The sequence below is a fragment of the Podarcis melisellensis genome (genome assembly GCF_964234715.1).
Source record: "Podarcis melisellensis genome assembly, chromosome: 11".
In the NCBI taxonomy this organism is placed as follows: Eukaryota; Metazoa; Chordata; class Lepidosauria; order Squamata; family Lacertidae; genus Podarcis; species Podarcis melisellensis.
In genome coordinates, this window is record NC_138543.1 from 50,377,962 (window position 1) to 50,392,658 (window position 14,697).

Here is a 14,697-nt window from a genome sequence, read left to right on the forward strand (position 1 = left end):
CGGTGCATTTAAACATTTTAAATTGTCACAGCAATTAGGTATTTCTGAATGATGCAAAATGTTTCAAAACCAGAAGGTAACATATGTACTTCAGATGTTATGTTCATGAGGAATCAATGAAACTGTTTTGCCCATGAAAATGAAAGCTATCTTTTTTGTGAATGGAACTTGCATGGTTCCCTAGAGCAACAGTTTTGGTATGATTGTTTTATATAAGACAGTGGGTTGTGTCCAAAGTTGTTGTTATTATTATTTAATTTCTATATCATTATATATATATCAGTCCTGCTTAAGAGTGTACCCATTGAAATTAATGTATATAACTAACTTGGGTCAGTTAATTTCACTGTGTCTTCTCTGAGCTGGAGTAACTTTAGATTCAACCCATAATGTGTCTATAATGTAAATGCATATTCAGGAGCAGCCCATCTCTCCCCCTTCCCCTGCCAGCATGAAGCAATAGAATTTTATTTTATTTTTAAGTGTGGGGTTCCTAATCTGTGTGGGTTTTGTCTCAAGCATTAAATGGCCCTTCACATTTGCTGATGCTTCTCTTGATTTGTTTTTCATAAACAAACAGCAAAGCCGGATTGAAGACCGCTTGGAACGACTGGATGATGCTATTCATGTTCTCCGGAATCATGCAGTGGGGCCTTCAACTGCCATGCCCGGTAGTCATAGCGACATGCATGGCTTAATAGGGCCCTCTCATAATGGAGCAATGGGAGGTCTTGGGTCAGGATATGGGACAGGCCTTCTTTCAGCCAATAGACACTCGCTAATGGTAAGCTATAAAGATTAAACACTGCTCTTAAAAAATAATAATAATACCAACAGCAACAGTGAAGTAATTAGGATTTTTTTTTTTACATTGTTCTTTTTTTATCAGGCATTTAACTGGGGCAAAATGTAGCCATTCTGAGCTTATAAACATGATACCTTGCTAATATTGTTGGTGCAATTAATTGGTTTTCAAACATACTCATATTATGCAGATCCATTTAGCCCTCTTCTGGATGTGTTTTAAAGACACCTATTGCTTTCATATTGCATATATTTGTTGTTGTAGAATCAACGTTCTCGGAATTGTTTGTTATTATTATTAATATTATAATTTATTAACTTCATTAGTCGCTTTTTGCAATAGCAACTCAAAGCAACTTACAATATTTTAAGCAAGGAACATACATACAGACAGACAGACAGACAGGCAGACAGACATAAAAACCAGCATTTTTTTAAAAAATAAAAAAGACAATTTTATTTTTGAAAAAAACGAGATTGAAACATGCCACCCACCAAGAAAGTCCATAGATAATTAAAAATCAAAGGCCTGGAGAAAAAGGAATGTTTTTGCCTGGCACCTCAAGTTATGTAACAATGGCACCAGGTGAATCTCCCTGGGGAGAGCATTCCACAAGTGGAGAACCACCACTGAAAAAGCCTGTTCTCATGTTGCCGCCCTCCAGACTTCATGTGGAGAGGTCACATGAAAAAGGCCTCAGATAATGATTGTAGGGTTCAGGTTGGTTTGTATGGGGAGGGTCCTTGAAGTATTGGGTCCCTGAGCCAGATAACACTTCGGTCAAAACCAGCACTTTGGATTTTTCTGGGGCAAAACCAGCACTTTTGCCCCAGTGAGGAGCCTGGCTGTTGAATTCTGCACCAGGTGCAGTTTCCGAACTGTCTTCAAAGGTAGCTCCATGTATAAAACATTGTAGTAATCTAACCCTAACAGTTATCAAAGCGTTGGCACCAGAAGTTAAGCTATCCCTGTCAACATAGGGATGGTAGCTGGGCCACCAGCTGAAGCTGACAGAGGGCACTTTGCTCCACCAAGGCCACTTGAGTCTCAGGTGAAAGGGATGGATCCAGCAGTATCCCCAGGTTGAATGAAGTGTAACCCAATTGAGAGCAATTGCCCTACCATTCATCAGGTCTAAGGAACCACCCACTAACAGTGCCTCACTTATGTGGATTGAGCTTCAGTTTACTGGCTCTCACCCAGTCCATTATCATTGTTCATGCTTTTAAAATCTGGTTGGAAGCCATCCTGTTGCTTCAGTCCTAATTATATCTATCATCTATCTATCTATCTATCTATCTATCTATCTATCTATCTATCTATCTATCATCTGTCATCTATCTATCTATCGCTATGGGAGGCAACTGAAAGTGTCAGAAATTCAAAGTGAGTTTTCATTTTCTCCAGAATTCTGAATTAGACAAGTTGTTACACACACAGTCAGGGTCAGGGGTTCTTGTTCAGCCTGTAGCCTCCTATCTTTGAATTGAGTCTACAAGCTGACCTCCTGGCAACTACAGCAGCATATTTTTTTGTTCATTTCTTCATTTTTGGTTTTCCTCACCCACCTCACACCTTTCTTTTTAGAACGTATTTCCTAGTAAAGAGTTTTGAAGAACTTGAAAGCATCCCACATTTTTCTGTCTTATTTTGTGTAGTTCTCGTAAAGTTATTGCACAACTGCAGTTTTTGGAGTTTCCTCCTGTTCACATCAGTCTACATAGAAATCAAGGAATTATTGCCATATTGCTGTGTATTTTCCCTCTTTCTCTAGTTTCATGTAATAGACTTTCCCCCCATGTGCCATCAAAGCCAACATATTGAAGGCAATTAAGAGATGTGATTTCAGACCAAACCTACGTTAGGCATATGCTTCAGTACTGAATTTGAATTGGAGGACAGGACATTTATTGTTAGTTGGTGTACTTAATCTTTTCATACAGTATTTTTTACATCGAAGTGCTGAATCTTGTTTGTACTTAACTACACACTTTGCTGCAAATATCCTACATGTTAATTGCATCTCAGAACAGAATAGATAGTGGAATAGCTGTCACTCTGCTTTTCAGGCAGAAGCAGGGAGTGGTGACGGTGAAACTATTTGTCCCTCTCTCTTAATGGCTTCTTACAGTGGGGAAAAGTCATAGCTCAATAGTAGAGCACGTGATTTACATGCAAAGGTCCCACTTTCAATTCTTTGGCATTTCCAGCCTAAATTGGGAAAGATTCCCTGGGGAGCTGTTGATGGGCAGTGAGGATACCATTCATCTACAGCTGTCACATTATGGCCTGTTATTAGGTTGCAGCCTAGCCTAAGGTGTAGAGCAACAGCAGTACTCCCACCATACAAATATATGCTAAAATTATGAAGTTGGTCGCTATGTATGTATGTAGATCTGAAAAGGTTGAAGACTATTGGTGTAGATAATACTGAGGTTGGTAGAACAGTGATCAGTCTCCAAGACCACTTCTTCTGTAACAAGCAGCCCTTCAGCTAATCTTAAAGCATGATATGAAGCAGCTTCAGGTTTAGCTTCTGTGTCAGCTTCTGCTAGGGCACCAAACTTTCTACCAGTTCCTTATCCATCAACACTGTTCAAGTAGTGAGAAGAAATACTCTTTTAAGGTAAGGAAAGTTCCTTAGTCCATCAATTCTGATAAGAACTCTGCCTTGTCTAGTCCAGCATTCTCTTTCTAGAGTGGAACTCAGGGGGAAGAGCTGAGCACAACAGTACTCATCACACTTGTGTTTCTCAGCAACTGGCATCCAGAGGCATACTGCCTTATCCTCCATGAAATTTCCCATTCCCCTTTTAAAGTTTACAGCCAATATGCACTGTGTGAATAAGAACTTCCATTTCTCTTTCCTGATCTTCATCTTCATTGTGTTACCCCAGTTATAGTGTTGTGAGTGAGGTAGAAAACCTCTTCCCTAGCTAATTTTTTCATTTCATGCTTAAATTTTTCATCGGTCATGTTTTCCCTTACTGGTCTTGCCCACCCCAAACTAAAAAACCCAAATGTTGTAACCTTTCCACATAAGGAAGTTGCTTGAGCCCCTTTATCATTTTGGTTGCCCTCTTTTGCACACTTGAAGAGTAGTTTGAATTTAATGGGGCTTACTCCCTGGTGAGTGTTATAGGACTACTGTCTAAATCTGGTTCCTCCACTCCCTTCAGTTCAGGAATCCTTCTCCTCTTACAGATTCCCATGTCTGCATTGACTTTCATTGCGAAGTTACTATTTTCTGTGTTATCTTTGTATTCTATTATTCAAGATAATCAGTGGTTGAATGTATAGAAGAAGCTCAGCTCAGGCAATCATAATTACTACTTTGATGTTGACAGTCAGCAAATATAAAACCATTTTATAAGATGAGACTAAACTGGTTGTGCCTATTTTCATAAATACCATTGAGCGGTATTCAATTAATGGATCCCATCAGCAGAAACCCATGCAGGAACTTCAGCTTCTTCAGTGGGACTCCCCAAAATTAGAGGGGTCAGGAGAAACCCTAGAACAGCATGGGAACAGGAGAGGAGGGATCATTCTGTCTGGCAAGATGAAATGCTTTTGCTGATGAAGCATTCAGAGGAGCACAATGTTGAATTCCATTCATTTTGGTGTTTGTCAAGTCAAGTTCTGGTTTATTGTTCATCCAATTGACCATTATAATGCACAGTAAAGAGTTTGCAGACTGTCAGAGACAGTCAAACAATCTCCAGCATAACTGGAATAAAACCAAGTATAATTAAAATCAGGTATAAAATTGCACTACAGTTACTGACATGAACTAAACCAGCAATCTCACATCCTTCAAAACCATCCAAATGACTGAATGGTCACTTTTACACTGAATAAGATAAATTTGTTGCGAGTAGATGCTGCTGAGAATGTTGTGGAAAATTTAGTTACAGCAGGAAATCTGCCTTTTAGTACAAAAGCCAAAAGGTAATTGTGCTCGCTTTGGCAGCACATATACTAAAAGCTGAAAGGTAGTTGATAGAGTTCCCCATGTCGAAACCCAAGGAACATCCTGTGAGGTTTTTGGGTCTGGCTGAAAGATGTACAAGAAAACAAATACTGCGGTAGAGTCTACCGTCTGGTTCATCCCATAAATACATGTTGTTTTATGAATTTCATATAGGCAAAGAGGAACTTGAGATCCATGGCAAAATCAACACAATGATTCATTATTAATGTGCTGCTTAATCACCATTTGACAATAAATGCAAACAAATGTCTTAAGAAAGCACACCTGCTTTTTCATTGCAGAAACTAGGTACTCACCCCTGAAAAATGTACTGCTCACAGTTCATTCCCATTGAGGGGAGACTTAATCTGATAGAAAACAAAAACATCAGTTAATTAGGTCCATTAGGCAAACTACTTCAATATTATGTATTTATGAATTGTGACCTGAGTTCTACCTGAGGCCATATCTAATAGCAGCCAGAAAAATCTATGATTCCATTCTTCCATCATAGCTCTCCAAGCTTCGTGTTTTGGATCCAAATGTGTCAATTTCCTTTAAACAATTTATTTTAATCTGGCTTTCATGGTAGAAACTGCACTGCTGATATTTTCCAGACAAGGAGCATCTGATTCAGTAAGCTCTGAAGACTATGGTTATCTTGTCATGGTTAAATTTCTGTTCCTCTATGATGAATAATAAGACACATGCAAACATCATTGTAAAACTCTACAGCTCTGAAATAACTAACATAAAATGTCCAATGGAATGGTTTGCAATCTCTTGTGCACTTACTCCTGTACTCAGTCCCAGAGAATTTGCATGTGTTGCACTTGACCTGTCTGCTGAGAGTTCTAAACGAGTGTTGCCAAAATGGGAAGCCAGCCCAGAAGATCCTACAATAGGGACCAGTTTGATCTATCACTCTGGCCAGAAGTCCATGTCCAGATTATACACCAAAAAGAAAGGCAGGGGGAAGCATGTATTGGGTTGTGAAGTAGCATCTTAGCAGTTTAGGGACAGCGCTGAAAAAATGTCAGGACTAACTCTCTGCAAGGAATTATAGTGTATTAACAGAACAGCAATGGGCTACATTCAGAACTCATTATTCCAGTTCTCCCTTTAAAAACATGTGATTTGGACCAGCTGCTCTTGGCTAAATTCTTACTCTTTGCCCAGGTTTAATGCTTACAAATCAGTGTTGCTGTATGTAGCCAGCCTCCTCGTTCAAATCAAGATGAAAGGCAGTGGATTTATGGCTGTTATTACCACTGAGTTTTGTTTGTCATTAAAAATGCGGAGAGAAGGACCATTTGAACAAAGGAACTCTGCAGACATTGCCTCTTAAAAGTAAAGTTAAAAGCAATGGTGTTTTGAGCACTGTATTATTAAAGGCTAGAAGTAGACCATAGGAATTTATAGATAACTACATAAATGCTTGCTTGAAATAGTCTACCCACTAGACCAGGAAGCTGGAAAGATGCTTTTTCAGCATCCTCATTCCTGACTTTCCCCAATAAAAAATATCATAAACCAGGCACGATTTTGTTTCGGTATCGTAGTTGCTGAGAATTCACAAAAAAAGTAAATTCTGGTTTGTAATTTAGATTGCCCTCTGGTGATGTATTAGGTTCCCCTGGGATACATAGGATCTTAAGATTTGGGTTTGTACGAAGTGATTCCATGCACAAACACATACCGCATCGTGTTTAAACAATACTGCTTTTAATGAAGAAATCTGGCTCTATTAAAAGCCAGATCTGTGACTTGCAACTATTCCTGTATATCTGCTCTCAATCAAGAGAGAGAGGAGAGGTTCCATCTCTCTCTCTCCCCCCCCCCACCTTCTTGGGTAGCTTTTCTTTCTCTCTCTCCTTTTTTGCTTTGCATATGTTAAACTGATGCAACATGCACCCAGGGCATCACTTCAGAGAGAGTTGTTCCATAAATATGTACTTCTCTCTTATATGCCAGATGTAGCTGAGGAAAGACTTGGGGGCGGGGGGAGAGCGGCCAGAAATGTCAGCTCGGCATATAGTTCTTGATGGAAATATCTGACCCTTGAATTTGGCTTCCTGCAATGAAAGAGCAGGTATTTGTCCTCTGGTTTGTTTGCTTTCTTTATCAAATGGCAATTATGCAGCATGTAAAGTATGAAACTCGTGTGTTGATTTTGCCGCTGATCTCAAGTTCCTGTTTGCTTATGCGAAATTTATAAAATAATAAATGAACCTCAGGCCCAAAGTACAGTTAACACAGTAACACCAGTGACGGGCAGGCAATTTCTTTTGGAAACATGACCAAAAAACAGAAAAACCTCTGCCAAAGCTAGTGAAGGCTTTGCGAATGCCACTCTTTGTTTCCTCTTGCAGGAGGGGGGGCAGGGAACCCCAGTTTCTGGTAGTTTGTAGACAGCATTATTCACTGTCTGAAACTGTTGCTTGTGAGAAAGCATCAGGGCTGCTATTTTCTTTCTGGAAAACTGGTCTAAATTTTGAAGTGAAAACACCAAGAACAAAGGAAATAGTTTTTGAGTAGAGTCAGTCTTAAGTTAGCCTTTGACCATTTGATACATTCCACACTGAAAAGGAAGTTGAAGGGGGGGGGGAGAAATAAAAAAAAAATCAAGGAGGACACTGGTAATGTTTTCCACATTTGAATTTTAATACATGAAACAGGCTATAAAACTTTGGCCAGCTGCAGTAAATAAAGTAGCAGTGGGAGGTATGGACCGGAAACTTGTTCAGAATGTGCTGCTGGGAGCTGCTCTGCCCACTGTACACCTTCCTTTGTCAGCTTTGTACCTTTTGGGGGGTGGGGGATGTGGGGAAGGGGGTACATTTAAAGTAATCTGAGACGCGGTCCAGAACGCAAGTTAGTTTCCAGAAGTCTTTCCTTATCAAATAACCAGCACACACTCCTATATGAATTCTACTGCTCATGGGAAGAAAAACCAGCTTATAATATTAATGGGACGGAGGGCATGTGTGCAGTGCTGTTTCTCCCCTGCCGCTGCTGATCCATCTTTGTAACTCACCTTTTCCACGAAGCTTTTGCCTTGGCCTCTTAAATCCTCCCCTTCGGCCGTAGTAATCAAGGTTACCATTTGCAATCTTTGCATTTCCTTACATTCGTCCCTTGCTCTTCCATTTCTCTCTCGCCTGTGTTGTCGCTCCCACAGTCCAAATTTAGATTTCTGAGCTCTCTGGATTAGAGACCTGCCTTCCTCCTTTTCTGTTTATGAATTTCTAAAAGCAGTCCTATGTACATTGATGGCAGTGCATTCATAGAATTGTGGAGGACCACGAAAGGTCATCTGGTGCAGGGCCCAGCAATGCAGGAACCATAGGTAAAGAACACCTGGCAGATGGCCAACCAGCATCTATGTAAAAATCTCAAGTGAAAACTTCCATTCATCAGAACAAATGATAGCTTGTACTACAGTCATCAGCTAGACATGTATAGATATTCCTTTAACCTTGGTAGTGGAGTCAGGCATGGGATTCCAAAGAGATCATTAGATGGTGGATTTTTACTGTTTCAACAAACTTTAACTAACTTAAGGCCATTCAGAAAGACTACAGGAGTTACAGGCCAAAGACTCATTCATATAAGTTGGTCTGTTTCCCCCCCCCCCCCCGAAAGAAAGCAGCCCACTAGTCCCCCAAAGCACGACTCTTTTAGCTTCTTAATTCTGGCCTATAGCAGCTGGCCTTCCAGGACAGGATTCTGTCTCCTTCACTGCGCAACATAAAATGGGATAGCCAGATTTTCAAATCTCCACTTCTGTGCAGGAGCAAGAAACCATCATCCCTGGCTCAGATTATGTCTGAACTGAGCATTGTGTTTCCGCCCCACTCCAAACCACCACTTCTAGCCATGGTGCTCTTTGGTTGTTAAGCAAAGCCAGAGATGATGCTCTGTTTCTCCAGGGTGCAAGCAGAGAGGATCATAGCTCACGAGATCAGTGTGTATACAGTGAACCATTAACTAGGGCTTACCGTGTTGTGCAAACGAGGCCAATATGAAAACCCTCTGCCTATGACCCTGGAGACCACTGCCAACCACCATAGACAGTACTGGACTAGATAAACAAATGATTTGAACCGTATATGTCAAGATTCTTAAAATGCTTTCTTGCCCTCTGCTGGGCAAGTTCTCTCTCCAGTGGGAATCAGAACAGTTCCCTGTCATCAGATACAAGAGGTGAGGACTTTTGAAAGAGACTATCACAGGAATTGAGATAAGGTGTTCTGAGAGGCTTCAGTCATTGAAATAATTTAGGTGCACCCAAGTTGTCCAGGCCTTTGCTTTGTAGTCTCTGTAACATAAAAACTGATCTACTTGCAACATGGATATATGTCTGTGATTGCACAGGATACGCTGTGAAAATAGGGCTTCAAATACACCCAAATATAAAATTGGCTGGCCCAGAAAAATACACCATATTTTTGGGGGAAATCCACTAAAGAAAGAGAATATTGTAGTTAGCAAACTGATAACGCCTTTTTTGACATGATCGGCAGCCGTTGTTCTGACTTCGGACAGCTCCTGCCGCTGTACGAATATTGGACGGTTTTGTTTAGAGATGTTTAGAGAGAGTTTGGCAAAGTGGCATTTGTATGATAACACTAGCAGTGGAATTGTGAGGTTTATGTTTTTCATGCCTGTGCAACAAATGTTGAGTTGCAGAAGCAGAGAACTGGTTTGCACGTAACACTGAGCCAAACCATGGCTTCATGCTATAACACACAAATCTGAGAGTTTCCGAGGGATAAGATTGCAGCCACCACACTCCTTCCCCAGTCCTCCTGCTGTGAACTAAGTCACATAACTCTAAACGAGTCTTGGGATTAGCACAAATGGATTGCAGCTGCATTTTTTCTCCTGTGAGCCTGATCCTTCCATGGTTTGGCTTAGCATGTTGTCCGAACTCAGATTCTTTGTTGGCCTCCTCTGGACAAACCACAAGCTGTAAGTCCTAGAACAAGTCCTGGCAACTACTGATGGCTTGGAGAATGACAAACCACAAGCCCAGGTTCAGACAATACACTAAGCCAAACCATGGCTTTCCTGATGGCAGCGCAGCAAGAGCAGCAGGACCAGAGGAGGAACCTGTACATTTGCAGTAAGCCATAGTTTTATGTGCAAAACAGCTTATTATGTCGATTGAAAATTCTGTGAGTGGAGTTCCAAGGTTGCTCTTGCATCTTATCCCCGCATCCTTAAAAATCTGTGCTAGTGGGTTGTGGAACTTTCGTAAACAGCATAGGAGGCGCTGCAAGGGAGAAGGGAAAACCAGCAAAAAAAAAATCCCTTACCCCTAACTTTCCATTCCACTGCATTCAAGCCCCTTCCACAAACAAAAGGGTGCATTTCATTCATGAAAAGGCACGTTTGGATCCAGCCTGCTATGTTTGGGGGATACTGCTGTCAATTTGCCTGTTTGGTTCACATGATCGCACACAGGAAGACCACATGCTTGTCCGTGTGTTTTTAAACATCCAAATTAGATTAACTCATGGAATTTTCCGCCCTTAGGAAATAAAGTAGCAGTTGTTTTATGGCATTTGTATCAAAAGAGGGGAACAACTTAAAATCATCTTAAAGGCTGTGCCTTGTTTACTAAGTAAAAGGAATACATTGCTTAACTCTTGTCACATTTAGCATTATCACAATAATGCAAAAAGGTATTGTGACATTGCTTTTTTTAAAATAAAAAAAAAGGTTTTCTTTCACAAACAATAAAACATCTTGTTGAATCATTTTAAAAGGGGCTGCAGCCAATCATTTTATATAACGTTTGAGGCCTATCTAATTTTGTGAGCATTACAAATTCTGTATAATTATATCACACACTAAAAATCATTTTTGAACTATAGTGTTGATGTTTAGTATAACAGTGATAGCAGGGGATCCAGACATTATATAAAATGACACTTAAAAAGCCAAAAACCTAATACAATGGCTTCATTCATTTGAAACTAACTAATTAGGTGTATTGTTAAAACAGTAGTATTTGGTTTCCACGTTTTAATTTAGCATTAGACTGTGTTCCCTGCTTTTCCACACATGGATGGCTCCATTGTGCAGCTGGGTGTGTGAAAGTTATTGGAGAATAGGAAGTCTCTGGGTAACATTTCTCCAGCGCTGCCCTGATTTCTATTTCCCCTGTAGCGTAGATGAGAAACAGCTGTCTTTTGTTTAAAAAGCTGTTTTGTAAAACGTCTGAATCTTGAGGTGTAGAGTTGAGGTCACCATTCAACAGGTGCTTAGAAGCAAGTGGGGAAGAAAGATTGAGAGACTGGGCTAGCTGCATGTGTCTCTTGAAAGATATTCTTCTCTTCCTTAAGAATAAGGCATCCAGCCTGCCCCATTTCACTGTTTATTTTGACTCTGTGGGTTGCGCTGGCAGGGCCATTACGTACAGCTAAACGCTAATATTCCTAATCCCGTAGCTTTTGGATCTTGAGCGTCTCCAAATTCAGCCAGTATGTAAAATGAATAATCATCTCCGTAGGAAGGAAATCATTGCTGACTTTATTTCATTGGCAGCGGTGATCGCTGCTCCCCATGCTTTGCTCGATTCACATTTTAAAGCACCGCGGTCTCCTTTCCACCTTGTGGGTTAAACAAAGAATGCCAAATCAGCCAATTTAGGTGCTTAGAGAGAGGAGTAAGTGTGTGACTGCTGCGGGAGAAAGAGGCAGCAGTCCCCATAAGATAGCCTCCCAAAGGGCAAGAAATGTCCTCAGATGTATTAAAACGCTGCAAAAGTGCATGTGTTAGCCGTCTATAGGCACAAAGGAACTGCATTCCCTCCCGTGGATTATTAACATCTGTTTGTCCAGTAGGGGATGGAGCTTAGCATTGTTGTTTTTGCTTCTCTAGAAGAAAATTAGTTTGAGAAGTTGGCTCTTCCCATTGAGTGGACATGTGAAGCCAAATAAAACTTCCTTTTGTGCGGAGCTCATGGGCCCGAGTTGAGCAATGTCGCAATTCTTTCAATAATAATGATAATAATACTAGATTATCCAACCCCGCCACCCCCGTTTTTAAAAAAGAACAGAACAGGAAGAGCATAGAAAAATGTGTGGAGTGCTGCCATATTGTCTTCTCTTACAGTATGCAGAAACATGAAAATAACTCCCCCTCCCCTTGTTTATAGCTGGTTGCTCCCTCTACTTAAGACGTGGCACTGTACCTCTCTCTCTTTCGCTCTCACTCTCTCTCTCTTGAAAGCCAAACTTCTGCTTTGCCACTTTTGGTTACGTTTAAATGGATTTTGCACATGACGACCACTTGCAGAATGCCTTTTTCATAAGCTGTTTGGAAAGCTGCTTATTACTCTGTGGTACTTTTCTGTATTAAAAAGAAAACTGTTAAACTTTGCTATTTTTTCTTGATTTAATGCTGCTCATACTGATTCTCTCTCCCCCCCCCCCCCGGGGTTACTATGAAATCCTTTCTTTTGCTTTTGATCTTATTTATAGCTAAGCCACCAGTCATATGGAAACTATTATTGTATAGCATGGAGATGAAAGACTTTGAGCACAGTTAAATAAGAGTGAATAATTCGGACCAATAACATGCACACACAGTGTGAGAACCCGATTCTGTTGGAAGTGTCCCTCGTCATTCCCTTTTCCCTTAGCCATGGAAGTTTATAAGAGCTATGCACAAACCTGCTTTCCATCCAGCTTATGCATTTTGACAGTGTTGGGCTCATGTTAACACACATCACCTTGTGGACTGCTTGCCATCATCTTTCCTTGCCTTTTCCGTTAACACTTCTAATTGGATTCTTTTTTAAAATGGTCATCATTTAAAACGTATTAAATAGGGTGTGCATAAGGACCTGCCATTGTTTTATTTGGTCGGCCGTATTCTTCCAAACGTGCATTAGTCATTGATTGCAGGTGCCCAATTTTTCTTACGAAAAGGAGGCTGACCAGGACTGGTTTTCCAAAGTGTCTCAATTCAGTTATAGCATACAATATACTAGCTCCTTTATACTATCAGACCACTGATCTATCTGGCTCCTTTATACTATCAGACCACTGATTAGCTCCTTTATACTATCAGACCACTGATCTATCTGGCTCAGTAATGCGTCCCCTGATTGGTAGTGGCTGCCCAATAGTTCAGGCAAAAAAATCTTTTCCAGTCCTGCGACAATCAATCTTTAACGGTTTCACACATTTTCACTATTAACCTAGACCAGAACATATTTAAAAACTTAGTGAAGTAATGCATTTTCTGAGGACCAACTAGCGGTGCAGTTTTTCAATTTTTAAGCAAGTTCCTTGGGTGGGGAGAGGGGACTAGATCAGCCCACTTGCCCATCTAGTTTAGCATCCTGTTCTCACAGTAGCCATTCAGATCCCTATAGGGAGCCAAACTGCACTCAGTTCACTTGTGATTCCTAGCAAATGTCATTCAGAGGCGCACTGCCTCTGACAGTGGAGGTAGAACATAGCCATCATAGCTAGTGGCCGCTGACAGCCCTTTATTTCATATATAATTATGATGCCCACCTTGAACACACCAAGGCTATGCTATACATCAAAACAATATTGGCAATCTGTTCACATGATTATGAATCTACGAGACCTACTCTGAATTCTAGATTACTAAAAAGTGTAACCGAATTTTGATTCGGGTCAAGGTGTTGTGTGGCATTCAGTAGTGGGAGATTTGGTTATCCGTTAATCTGATGAGATTTAGGCTGCAATTTACCTGGGTGTAGGGATATGGGAGAAATTCATTTCAGTTCGGATTTTATAGGCAATCCTACTTAATTCTCACTTCCTGAAACAGTACAAGAACCAAAACACACCAATCTTTCAAAATTCGCAGTTCTCCGAATTTTGCAGTGAAGTTCTCCAGCCAAGTAATTTGTACAGAAATGCATAAGCTAGGACAGTGGTGGATGAAATATACATGCTAGTGAAAATAACATACAAAATACCACTGTTTTGGGGAAATTGCTTTGCAAAAACGTGTGTATTAGGAGAAATTCGTGAATTTTCATGAGGACATTGTAGTTGTTGAAATCAACAGCCACAAACTGATGTGGAAATGTGGAGGACTGAATTAAAATTGGTAAATATATGAACCATTGAGAGAAACTGAAATTTACAGATATGCTCATCCTTACCTGGGAGTAAACCCCATTCAGTTCAATAGCACTTGCTTCTGGTTAGGATTGCAGTGTTAAGACAGTTTTATAAAAACAAAAACAAAGGTGCAATGTGCACCCCCCCTTTTTTTGCCTCATGATTGTCGTTGAGAATTCCAAAGCTGTGAAGATACACCAATTTCTCCCATTTGCTTTCTTTTGAGAACTGGTTTCAATTTTCTTTAAAGTAATTATACCTCAAAAGTAAGAAAACTTTTGAAGTTCTGCCCCTCAGTATGAAAAGAGTTAACTGTAAGCAGCAGCAGGGTATACTTCTCATAACTTCATAAGAAACCTTCCTCCATTGTTTTAATTTTTTGCAGCTTTTATCTGCTGCCCACAATTCACAAACTTCAGAGTGCCCATCTGTGTGCAATAAAAGTTAACATTTGGATGAGTGTTTCTTACCACTTTTAAAGATGCGCTTTTAGGGCTAAATGGTGTGTTTTTTTCCACGTTAGAGCAAATACATTTTGCCTTCCTTTGATATGACAGATACTGGCAGGGTAATTGAAACTGGAATTTAACACTCTGAGCCTGTCAGGTATAATTGATATTTCACGGGGAGATTACGATTCAAAGACACCAAAACAGTTTTCTGTGTCGATGGGTGTCTGATTACAGTGAGAATACATCAACTTTTCTTTCCGTGTTTACTGGGTGGGGGGTGGGAGGGGATGATCTCATCTATCAAATATGTATACTTAACAGTTTGATGTGAATGAGGTTTTTGTGCCT

General features: G+C 40.4%; 1 protein-coding gene across 18 annotated transcripts in view; it reads left to right on the top strand.

The window, feature by feature from the left end:
* Positions 1–14,697, top strand: part of TCF4 (transcription factor 4) — a 335,303-nt gene that overhangs the window by 298,764 nt on the left and 21,842 nt on the right. For all 18 annotated transcript variants that reach the window (XR_014172702.1, XM_081929733.1, XM_081929732.1 and 15 more), the window contains one exon: positions 581–784. Coding sequence is in view for 17 of the 18 variants with exons in the window: in XM_081929733.1 (XP_081785859.1) it covers positions 581–784 (204 nt within the window). In the remaining variant the exon portion in view is untranslated. The remainder of the gene's footprint in view (positions 1–580; positions 785–14,697) is intronic.